This window comes from Aquila chrysaetos, chromosome 13 (assembly GCF_900496995.4).
Source record: "Aquila chrysaetos chrysaetos chromosome 13, bAquChr1.4, whole genome shotgun sequence".
Lineage (NCBI taxonomy): Eukaryota > Metazoa > Chordata > Aves > Accipitriformes > Accipitridae > Aquila > Aquila chrysaetos.
Genome location: NC_044016.1, coordinates 27,431,862 through 27,444,524, shown reverse-complemented (window position 1 = coordinate 27,444,524; position 12,663 = coordinate 27,431,862). Strand labels below are relative to the sequence as shown.

At 41.7% G+C, this 12,663-nt stretch overlaps 1 protein-coding gene across 2 annotated transcripts in view; it reads right to left on the bottom strand.

Moving 5' to 3' along the window:
* The window catches only part of PLD5 (phospholipase D family member 5), a 191,876-nt gene extending 180,704 nt beyond the window's left edge, over nt 1-11,172 (bottom strand). For both annotated transcript variants that reach the window (XM_030035622.1, XM_030035623.1), the window contains exon 1: nt 10,609-11,172. In XM_030035622.1, coding sequence (XP_029891482.1) covers nt 10,609-10,794 — 186 coding nt within the window. In that variant the 5' untranslated portion in view covers nt 10,795-11,172. The remainder of the gene's footprint in view (nt 1-10,608) is intronic.
* Between the last annotated feature and the right edge of the window lie 1,491 nt (nt 11,173-12,663).

Sequence of the window (12,663 nt, the reverse complement as noted above, 5' to 3'; positions counted from 1 at the left end):
CCCAATAAACAACTATGGGGAAGTAGCAGAACTTGACAAGAGTCTCTATCTTTACTGTAGCCACCAGTCACATTCATGCACATTCTTCTATTTGCTCACCAAATTCATTTTCCACAAGAGGCAACAGGTTGGTTTTTTGGTTTGGGTTTGGTTTTTTTTCAATTATTACCATTAAAGCAGGTGTACATTTCCACTTAAATGAGCACAAACCATGAAAACAGACAATTCCTGCTATCATTAAACTGAGATCATATTCCGGTTAGGTTTGATTTGGTTTTTAGCATGATGGCATTTTTTTCACCTACACTTTCCAATGAGGAACAGAAGTATTCTAATTGGGAGCAAAGAAATAATTTCACAGTAGCTTTGTTTTTCTGAGTTTTCTTTAGGTACCCATTCATTAGTCTTGGCAGATAATTGAAGTTTCAAATGCACCTGTTTGACTTCCTTCCTTCCGTATTCTCCATTCTGAAACATCTTAAGGTGGACTTAAATGGTGGGCAACTGGATCTATATCATTTTTTGCATGTTCACATAGACCTTACAGTTTCTTACATCCCATCACTTCTATTAGGGTGTCTTCTGTCCTTTTCAAAGCCTGTCAAGGATTTTCCCCTGTGCTAACTGCAAACTGTTCTCAAATAATATATTCAGCAACTAGCCTGATGATCCAGAGACTTAAGGCTCAAGAAAAGGTGAGGACTCTGGGACAGATTTTTCCTCCAACTGCTTAGCATGATATATTGAACTTCCTTTTTTCCCCCAAACACATGACAGCTGAGCTGATCCACAGTCTTCTCTCAATTTGCTCATATAGGACATAAATCTGTAGTAGTGAAGTCAATGGAGACTTTACCATAGCTTTGGAACAAGATCAAAAGTGCACAAACTGCATTGAGGAAACAGGGTTCAAATCACTATCACCTTTAACACCATTCCCATAAGAAAGTAGGTAGCCTCAGTTGAGGTAATGCCTGAAGTTTGTTCAGCACACAAAATGCATATTCCCTTATCAAAACACTCCTGCCCAGAAAGGATCAGTCATGGAACTTAATGGGCAGCAGCACAATTTCTGTAACGTGAAAAGCACTAGTGAGACATATCATGTTTACTGTGGCTGGAAGTGCTGAAGACATTACTAACTTTTACTCATTCACGTGTTTCAAAAATGCACATCTGCTCATTATGATAGGCTTTTTACAGCATATACTAGCTTTTAGAGAATCAAGTTAGAGTATAACCCCAAGTAAACATGCCTTTATAGCAGTACAACAGGATCATGAAAGTTAAACTGGTCACAATCGCTGTCTCAGCACTGTTCCACATTTGGTTCTGCTCCAAACGGTTTAAAATGCCTTGGGGAAATCCAGCCTATTTAATGTATCAGAATGGCAGGAATCATCTGAATCACTATTTGTTTTATTAATAGCAATTCTCAAATACATTGGCTTTTTTATTCCATTAAACATTTCATTACAACTGTAAATAGTGAAATACAAATAGCAAAAAAAATTAGAATAGAATGACGAGTATTTATGAGCTGCAACAACTATATAAATTACAAAACAAGCTGCTGATCATGTTGACATCATGCAGTCAGAAATAGAACTTACTAAGTTTTTTTTAAATTCTTGGTTTTAGTAAGAAAAATTAATAAAATGCACAACTGCATTCATCAACAAATACTGCACATAGAGAAGAGGGTTTACAGGTTGTGTGAAATTGGAAAAAATAGGTAAATTTGTCTCTGTCTTCAGAGAGCAAGCCAATGAAGTATTGCTAAAAATACCACTCTGATATTTCTCTGTCCAGGGCTAGATATTATCTACACAGTCAAATTACACAATGCATTGATCAAAACAAATGAAGCCAAATCCCTATAAAAATACAGAAATCTTATGTTATATATGGAAAGCCTTTATATAAGTGAAAGAATTCTGAGGAGCAAAAAAAAAAGAAAAATTCTTAAAAAATCAGATGAAGTTTTGATGGATAAGCATCCAAAAAAATCTAGGAATAAGTTTGTGATCTAATAAAAATTAATTTCTGATTAAATTAATTCACTTCATTGGCACCACTGCATCATTCGTTCCCTCTCTTCTTCCTCCTGAACTTCTGAGGTTCTCCTAACTCCCCGCACATATTTCTTCACTTTTAGCGGAGTGGCCCTTCTGCCCACTAAGGCACAGTATAGTCAGACAATCACAAGAAGCTCAGTATTTAAGTCATTTTGAGGCAACAGTAGGCTAACTGACTTCCTTTATAACACTAAAGACCAGTGAATCTGGGAGTGCCTCAATTCTCAATAAATGGCTCAACTGCATCCCCAGCAGATAAAATAACACCTAGGTACACATTCACTTCATTGTTCCCCCATTCTGGAAACCTGGGCATACAGGTCACAAGCAAGCAGCAGCACAGGTCCCCGATTTGGCTGATTAGGGGATATGTACCTATTGCCTAATCTAGATATATCCTCAAATAATCTGCTCTAGTTCCCAAGAACTGCAAAGGACATACTGCAAGCAACTTGATTGTCCACTCAGACTACACAATGTTACAGACACTGGAGTGCACTGGAAAATTGATGTTATACTTTTTCACTCTAACAGCTGTCATCTAGTAATGCAAAATCTAGTAATGCGAAAATTTAAAAAAGCTCATCCAAATCTCATTTTAAGAAACCTCCTTTCAGATTCTGAAATATGACAGAGGGAATATTCAGTTTAAGAGGATATATGGACCTTCCAAGACATTAGCAGGGCACCTGGTTTTCTTCCTCTCAGTAGTGAAACTATGTAAAAGGCCTGGGAATCAGACCTTAAACAGTGTTACAAAAAGAGCGAGGCAAGACATGGGCAGTCATAAGCATGTCCCTCAGGAAAGGGCTCCATCGGGGTGACAGATCTAGGGAGTCTACTGCCAGCACAAGACTTTTTTAGGAATGATTAAGAGTATATGCCATCTTGAATGACAGTGAAGTGGGGTTTATTAAAAATTGGCATGAGTTGGTCTGTTGTTTCCATCTTTGGATAGTCTGGTAAAGAGATTTTCACTGCAGCATTTTAGCATTCCTTGTTCTGGAATGGAAGAAGGCTTAAGCTAAACATTCAGCCACAGAGACTAGCTTCTTTGGGCATCCTCTACAGACGGTGAAGTGATTGCTCTTGTGAGGAGATATTCATTAAGGATAATCTTCCTAGTGTCTTAACTACTCCTGCTATCTTTAAAAGTGTTACTGTCAATGGTCTGCTACAAGACCAAACCACTGAAGACTGGCAGAGTATTTGTTTGTGTAACTGACAAGGAGATTAAGCTGCAAGTTTCTGAAGCTGCCTTTTCAAAATCCTTAAACAAGGATGGTCAATGCTGATAAAAAAGAAGGGATGACAGTAGCAAAAAAACAATTTGGATTTTCCTTAATGCTGGTAGCATTAGGAAAGGCATAGCAGTGAAAACCACTTTTCCCATATCTTTACTGAAGTTAGCATCTGGAACAAACATAGCCTAAGATTTAGGTCTTTTGTTCAGCAACTAGAAAACTTCATTTCTAAAAAGTCTTGAATGAGTTGAATTAAATTTATACATGGATATGTAAATCAATTTTAAGCGCAACTTTGAAACTTCAAGTTGTTTTGTTTTCTTGTGCAACAGCATGAAGCCAGACACTATAAATTCTGTTACAGGGACTATTCCTCTCAAATGTTTTAATTTTAGCTTCAGAGATTTGGACTTTCAAAATGACTGATGTTGGAATCATCAGAACTGATGCATTAGATTAATGCAATGTTTCAAGTTTTTCTCATATGTCAGAGAAAGAAGAGTAGCTTCCAAGGCTAGTGTATGGTGTTTACGTGGCTAAGTTTTGATAGAGGGGGGGTGCTGCGGAGGTGGCCTCTGTGAGACCAGCAGCTGCCCCCATGTTGGACATAGCCAATTCCAGCTGGGTCCATGACAGACCCTCTGCTTGCCAAAGCTGGGCCCATCAACAATACCGGTGGTGCCTCTGTTGCTAACGTATGTAAGAAAGGGTAAAAAACACTGCACAGCAGCTATGTGAGAGGACTAAAAAAAATGTGAGAAAAACAGCCCTGCAGACACCAAGCTCAGTGAAGGAGAAGGGGAAGGAGGTCTTCCAGGTGCCGGAGCAGAGATTCCCCCGCCACCCATGAAGACCGTGATGAAGTAAGTTGTCCCCCTGCAGCCCATGGGAGACCCCACACCAGAGCATGTGGATGTGCCTTGAAGGAAGCTGCAGCCTGTGGAGAGCCCACACAGGAGCTGGCTCTGGCAGGAATTGCAGCCCGTGGGGGACCCACACTGGAGCGGTCCATTCCTGAAGGACTGTACCCCGTGGAAAGGACCCATGCTCCAGCGGTTTTTGAAGAGCTGCAGCCTGTGGGGAGGACCCACATTGGAACAGTTTGACAAGGACTGTACCCCATGGGAGGGACCCCACATCACGGCAGGGGAACGGTGTGAGGAGGAAGAAACGACAAAGTTACGAACTGACTGCAAACCCCCATTCCCCAATACCTTGTGCCAGTTGGGGGAGTGAGGGGAAGGAGGTAGAAGAGTCAGGAACAAAGGACTGAAGTCGAGCCTGGAAAGAAGCAGGGAGGGGGGAGGTGTTTTTAGTCTTGTCCTTGTTTCTCACTATCCTACCCTATTTTTAACTGGCAATATATGAAATTAATTTTCCCCCAGTTGAGATTATTTTGCCTATAACAGTAATTGGTGAGCAATCTCCTTGTCTTTACCTCAAGCTACAAGATCTTTTTTCTCATTTTCTCCCCCTGTCCTGTTGAGGAGGGGGGGGGGGGAGAGAGTGGCTTGGTGGGCAGCTGACAGACAACCAAGGTTAACCCATCACAACTAGAAAGAGAAAAATAAACTATTAGGTATCATATTTTCACTGTTTTGCAATATGAAATGATTTCTACGTGTGGCAGCTACTGAAATAAGGTATTCTTTCCCCTCCAAATGTCAAGATTTCAAATTCCCTATAGTATTTTCAAAAGAAACAGCTTTACATTTTCTGCCTAAAATGCTATTCACTATTTTCCCAACACTGTTCAATGATTTTGGTCCCCTTTTTCCACTTCTCTGAACACTTATTTTCTCTAATGGTGTTTGCAAAACATTACTAGCAAAAGACACCTTCAAGGAAAGCAGCATTTCAGCAGAAGAATTCCTCCACACACCGTCTGTCAGCTTGCTACTACTTCAGCAAGAAGCTCAACGCATGCTAGTACCACTGTTGCAGGCAGGCAATTCCAAATGTCAGTCTTCTGTTGAGAAAAAGCCAAAGTCCCTCTTCTTAATGGAGTTTGTTCCCTTGATTTTAATGATGAAATCTAAATATAGATATCTATCTTCAGGACTAGATAGACATTTGGAATTATAATCTGCAACCATGCCATCAAAAAGCTCCAAATGCTGGAAACCAGCTCTTCAGAACCCTCTGAAATGTCCCCATTATGTACCTTCATATGTGGTGCACTCAGCTCCTCTTGGTACCCAACATTATTCCAGATGACAAATTATTTATACCTGCTTAATGCAAAAGACTCTGTCAATTCATTTAACCCAAAAAAAGCCATGTGTTTGCATTTACTGAAAGACATAGACTGCTTTGCAAATGTGTGTAATGATTTTTTGAATTTTGATTTAGATCCTTTTATTATTCTCCCTTAAGTTAAAGTTGTTGGCTCTGTCCAGCAACTGATTCGGCTTGACTGAGTTCTACTACTGTTACTTGCTTTACATCAAGCTATGTCCACCTTCTTTGTTTACGTGTTACAGGTTATAGCTATGCACATGGTGTCTTCTGCCATCCTTAGGATGTCAAATTCTGAAGCCTATAAATCTGTCCTCTGACTTTTAACACTTCTGCTAATTTACATGCAAGAGCAGAAATGCAATTTTAAACTGTCCAACAATGTTTTTGTTAAGAATTTCCTGTATCCTAAGAAAAGAAAAAGGGGGAGAGGGGGAAAGGCTGCCTAAGAGAACTACTAGTTTTTGAATAATAAAAATGAACAAGCAGAATTGGATTTGGGATTTCAACTTTTATAAAGATGACAGGTGAATTAAAGTTTTATTTTATTTCTGATTTGGTCATGAGGCTCTGAGAAGTACCACAGCCATGCTTGTCGGGCAGCATTGTAAATTGTCTTAGGCCCAACATTTGCATTTTAGATATCTGCCTCTGTTGCCATGCGACACTGCCCTCCCTTTATCTCATAGCCTCTTTTCTCTCTGGGTAGCAATGCTGCCAAAGGGATAGCGGTATGCTGATCAACTGCATAACACCAACTGGTCAAGTCAACTCTCATAACGGCAAGAGTACTTAGAATCTGAAAATCCCAATGTTGCCTTTGCTACTGATCAGAACTTAAGTAAAAGCAAGAGATGATGCAAGAATTATCAATAACTTCTCCTAATGATGATAATACTAAAGGTAACAGACTGAGGATCTCCAGGAAATAAAACTGTTCTGATACCAGGTCTTCCAAAAAGTTACAGTCTTGAAGAAGTTTCTTAAAACATAATTTTTAAAATGTTTTAAAATAATTAAGTAAATCATTAAATTTAAGTTATTAGAGAAAGACTACCGCTATATCTTTGAGAAGGCATACCTGTATTTGTCATAAAAAAAGAATATATGCTTGAAACATATCTGTCGTAGCTTAAAAAGAAATCTGTTCTGCTTTTAAGTTTTGATTATTTAAAATTAACTCCTCTAGAATTCTTTGCTGAGGTACTAGGAAAGCAGCTATATAGTACTTGCCATTACTGAAGGATACACAGACATGATGGAGAGCTACTGTAAATTAAACCAGACATAGGTAACTCCCACCAGCTAAAGGCTATCAGGTTAGCTACTCTTTCCCCCCATCCCTACCTCCTCCTCCTCCTCTTTCTCTTAACCAATTAACATTTCATTAAAAAAGGCAACACCAGACAAACAAACAAAAAAACACTATGCAAAGGAGACTTTAAGAATATTTCAAACAGCAGTTTTCACTTCAACACTTCCAGTACCAGGCAAACAACTTCACAAAAACGCAAGAGGAACCAGCTGAAGCAGATACATAGAATCTGAAAAATCTCAAATCTGCAGGAATTTCAGCCAAAGGTTTGCAACATCACTGTGGTCACATCTGCAATGTCAGAGTTCCTCACACCTCTAGTAATTTCCTCCATTAAAAGTATGGCTCTTTAACACACTAGCTGCAGCACACATGTACACTGAGGCCTCACTTCAGCAAAAACTCCTCATTGGCCTATCTTTAAACAACTTACAGCAGATCCAGTTAATTTTAAATACAGCATCTGAGTTCACTAAAGAAAACAGGGGTGAGTTGTGTTCAGATCTTGTGTGGTACAAATTGTGTTACTGCCACTTGGAAAAAGATAACCCACATAAACAATTAGCCAATGAGGAGACACATTATATTAAGATCCATTTGAAGAACAATCAATTAGCAAGACGCCAGCAATACGTTCCAGATTTTGACATCCTCTGTAGTCAGTCAGCAATTAAGTTTTGAACAATTTTAAAGAAACTCTATCATATTTGCACACCTGAACTTGTTCTGTACTTTTAGAAGAGCTACGGCAACAAGTTGAATTTTGAACCTCTTTACCACACTCCTCAAACTGAGATTTTTAAAACAAACAACAAACAAACAAAATCCCAAACCAACCAAACGAACAAAAAACCCCCACAACACCAAACAGTTGTTACAGTTTTGAAATCCAGAAACAAACTGTTTGTGTATTTCAGAATTTTTTTATATAAACAATTTGATAAAAATTTATTTCAGAAGATGTTTTTTAGTCCCTCACACTATATATGGGTTAATAAGAAGTGTCACACATGAATATGCCATGCTACTCGCTTTAACAAAAGTCAATATAATATAGCTACTGTGGCCTACAAGGATTTACTGGAAGTAGCATACAAAATATACTGGCCCAATTTTATCCCTATTACAACCACGCTGAAATCGATATAAGAAATAATCTCAGCGAAGCAAAACCCAACCCCTTCCACAAGGCCTAAAGAGCACATATGAAACTTCAAAATCTGTTCATGCATATCTTGACTTACACTCAGTATATACCCTCTTCTGCCTATATCTGTCATTATCTAACATCAAATTTATGACAACAGACTTTCAAAATCAGTGCCTCCATGAATGCTCACTCCCTGTATTTTGATTTTCTTTGTAGGTATCAAGTAACATGATTATCTCAGAGGGAGATGCAATGAAATGTTATTCATGTCCTCCATCCACCTCATGAAGTTTGTGTATCTTCATTATCCAATATTGGCCATAAGCTATCATATATCAATGACTGTACCATTCAAAATGCTGCATCTCAAATTAATTGGTTTGTCTTTTGGAGTGGAAGAGTGGAGTGTAGCAAATAACTTCTTTGGCAAGAAAACACTCAAACCCACAAAGATTTATCTGAAAATAGAAAATAAGCTTGCTCCAAAACTGTATAAGCAAAATACAATCTAGAAATTAATACATATTTTATTTACATTCATTAAGGGGAGCTATGCAATAGGCTGTCTGTTACAACACTCATGAGTAAAGCAGTTACCTTAAATCATAAAACCAAAGTATTTTCACATATACACTGTTAGCATATCTAATGTACTGCAGGGTATTCACAATAAATGTCAATGAAATAAATACTTCATGGCAAGCAAGAAATATCAATGTTCCAATTTTTTTCTTTACATTGTCCAAATAGGCTCTGGGAATAAAAATAACTGGATGAAATGAGAGGGAAACCCTCAGAAGAACATGCATTCATACCAAACTGATTAGAGAAAAAGCTTTTCACACCAATGCTGCAGGGTTATTGAAGATTACTATTGTGACAAAATACTGACTTCATCAAAAAAAAAAAAAAAAAAATCCAAAACAAACAAAAAAACCCCCCAGCCAAACCACACACAAAATAAAGGTTTTGCACTTGCAATCTTCAAACAAGTTAATGCCTATTTTGCTTGTCCATGCTTATATTGTTGTATGCTTTACAATACAGATATCTGAACATGCTAATATTCAGCTACCAAAATAGCAGTTAGCTGTCAAACTGTTGGCAGATTATTGCCCCCCAATTAATAATCATTCATTTGATGACACATATCAACATGTAAGCACATGTAGCAAAACCCTGTTACAAAAGCCAGAGCTCAAATTGCTGTGCTTTCTGTGTTTTAGCTATACTGAGATAAGGCACTGACCTTTCTTGTTGATTCACAATGGGAGAATACTCTGCTTACAAGCTTACTACTCTGATGCGTTGTTGTTAGTGCAAAGAATCACAAAAACATGTGTAAGAAGGCAGATAGGATTCAATAGCTTTCTCAACATTTGAAATGTGATATTTCCAACAGTTCATCAGTTCTTGTCATTTCCCCGGAAGTGTAAACAATTCAAGTTTAAAATTTCACTAACAGGGATAAAATACTCTGCAGGTTAGTGGGAAGGGAGGGTAATACTCCATGAACTAGTTGATAGAGGAGCTTTTCTCAGGTTTCATCTTTAAAGGACTCTACTATGCCATCTAGGATTTTCATGTAATAAGGACAATTTATCCTTGTAGTGAGACCATTTCTATCCAAAGAGACTTCAGGTGGCTGTACCACAAGAAATATTTTTCTGTGCATCTTGAAGTCAACGTGACTGTGATCACAAATTACTCACTAAAGGATGGCAGACTGTTGCATTATGCAAACCCATCCACATTCTTTTGCATCCTGTAAATGCAGCTAGTTTCCTGGTTTGATTGTACTGTAAGCTGTAACAATGGGTTTCACCTAATAAGCTATTCAGAAAACTCTTACACAGTATGCAGGTCATTTCAGCCCATTTCCTTGCTGTTAGAAGTAACATGAAAAATGCTTTCAAACATCATCTGAGACAGGAATACTTAGAAGCACCTTAAATCCTCATAAAATATTCACTAGAGCTATCCACAGTATCAGTTCTATTGTGGTCCCAAACACACTTAGTTAAGTCATGTACTACTGCTGCAGGAATAGATGTCTTGAAGGAAATCTCCTCTACCCCACATAGATTGACTATTTTCAGTCCCATGCATGAAGAAGAAGAAGAAAAAGAAGGGGGGGGGGGGGGGGAGGAATCACAGCTAGAATTAAAAAAAGCTATTTTCTTTTAGCAATTCTAGAACCACATTATAATCGCCGTGAGATAATGCTCTAACCTCCATCTGCACCATCCCAATCTTTCTCCTCCCACATCAGTGCTGAATTTGCGGGAATAGAAGAATGAATAAGCCAAGAACATTAAAAAATATTTCTAGTTAGGAAGAGACTTGCATGTGGTTTGGGAACGGTACTGACATCATATTTACCTCAGGTTTGACCAGGCTGGGACCTCTAAGTAGCTCCTTTCTCTACCATTTGGGAAATGCCATGCCCAATTACTGGAGCAACACTTTTCTTCTGGGGTCCAAGCTGGTAAAGAGGTAGCCTAACAGAGTACCTAGACAGAGGTCTAGAAAGAAAATAAAAAGGGGGGAGGGGGGTGGGGGTGGAAATAGAAGCTGGCTTACGTGCTCCAGTTTGTCTTTCCTCCTCAGCCAGACACTGGCACTGTAGTCCTGCTGCTTGACGGTGCTGTAGAAGTTCGCACCTACTCTGGTGAGGCTTGGGGAAGGCTCCCTGGGTCTGCTCTTCAGCCTCATCTGCTCGAAGCCCTCGTGGGGGGATGAGGAGAGCCAGTCATGCCTGACTTCCATCTTGACATGACAAGGCAAAGTCCAAGGAAAAAAAATCAGAAGAAATCGAGAAATTAAGAGGCACTAGACGACGAGGGTCCAAAAAAGAACGGGGTGGAGGAAGAAGAAAGAGCAGGAAAGCAAAAACACCCCAGCAAACAGAAAACGGGAAGAAAAGGGGGAGAAAAGGAGGAACAGCCAGGTAGGAGGAGTGGAGGGGGAAGGAAAGGCTGCAGGTACGAGAGAGGAGCGGACTGGGAGAGATGAAAGGGCACTCGGGAAAGAAGGCGCTCCAAGATGCCGCTGCTTGTTGCCCTCGCCGCCAGCGAGCTGCAGTCCAGGACCGACGCAGCGGGAAGCGGCTGCTTGCGGCTCTGCCCGGGACGGAGGCGAGGGGAGGCGCGGCCCGGCGCAGACGGAGGCCGGGCGGGGCTGCTGCCTCCCGCCCTCCTGCCTGCAGGTTGGCGCAGTGGAGGGGCCGCCGCCCGCCCGGGGATGAAGCCGGCTCCTCCCCCGCCTCCCCCTCCCCGGCAGCCACCTTCGGGGAAGCAGAAAGCGGCACGGAACAGCCCCGCTTTCGCCTCTCGGAAAGCGGCGGCCGCCGCCTCCTCCCTCCCCGCCTCCGGGGTGGGGGGACAGGAGCCTCCCCGCGCCCGCGGGGAACTTCGTTCGTCCCCTCTCGCCCCGTCCCGGCGGAGACCGACCCGCTGCCCCGGAGCCCGCCGCGGGGCTCGGCGGCCGGTTGCCGCTCCCTCTCCTGGAAGCCTTTGTCCGATCCACCCCCCCCCCCAACCCCCGGGGGCGCCGACTCCCCGCCCTGCCCGGGCCGGGTCCCGCCGCGGTGAGCGGGAAGTGCGGGGCTGCGGGCGCCGGGGCCGCCGCGCCGGCCCCTCTCCATCCCCGCGTGGCTCCGTCCCCGGGCAGGGGCTCCCGGGGCTCCGAAGCGTAACCTGACCGAGCCGCCGGTCCTTCCCCCGGGGCCCGCAGGAGCGCACCTCGCCCGGCGGGGAGGCGAAAGCCTCGGCCAGGTTCGCCGGAGCCGGGCTCGGGGCGGGCAGGAGCCCCCGGGCCGGCTCCGGGCGCCGGTCCTGCCTGGAAGCCCTCGCCCTCCGCAGCGGCTCAGCCAGCGCCAGACCTCAGAAATCAGACCGCTTCTGTGGCCCCGGCTGGACAATATCGCCAGAGTGCCCGCTCTCCGGGGTGCCCGACACCCTACTATTTGTCTCAAAAAATAAAAGACGTTTTGGGGTGGTTTCTATAGTCCACTGCCATCTCTTTTAGTAGAAGTTGGTATGTGTTGCTATCTAGCTCAAACTTGCTTCAGCAGAAAAAAGGACTTTCCTTTTTCACGCTATGAAAAGCCACCTCGCTAATTGCCCACACACTCTGCAAAGCTATATTAGGCACAGACAAGAAAACTTTCTCACGTAGCACCAAGAAATAATTATTGGAGCTCAGAACAGCATTTCAGTTTCTGGTGAATATTTGCTGGCAGACAATTTGTAGGTTGCCAGAGAACCAAACTGATGTAGCTATTCAGATAAAGCGATATTGAACTAAAAATCTACACTTGAATCCAGTTAACTGAAAGTAGCCTTTGAATGGTAAAACAGTTCATTCAGACTAGTTGGTGAGAACATTGTAGAAGAGCTCTCTACTAACCACTTGATCTGGGGTGAACTTTACTTCCGTCTGATCAAAAGGCAGATTTAAAATATCTTTATGATTGGGCTCAAGGTGTATTACTGCAAAATATCATTCAGAAACCAGACAGATAATGAAGTTTTTCCTTTCAAAATTCTAAGGATAAAGGCAAAACTCACATCACACCTCATAATTGAGGATTCTTATTTACAGGTAATACTAGTATCTTCATGAAATGCTAGAAAA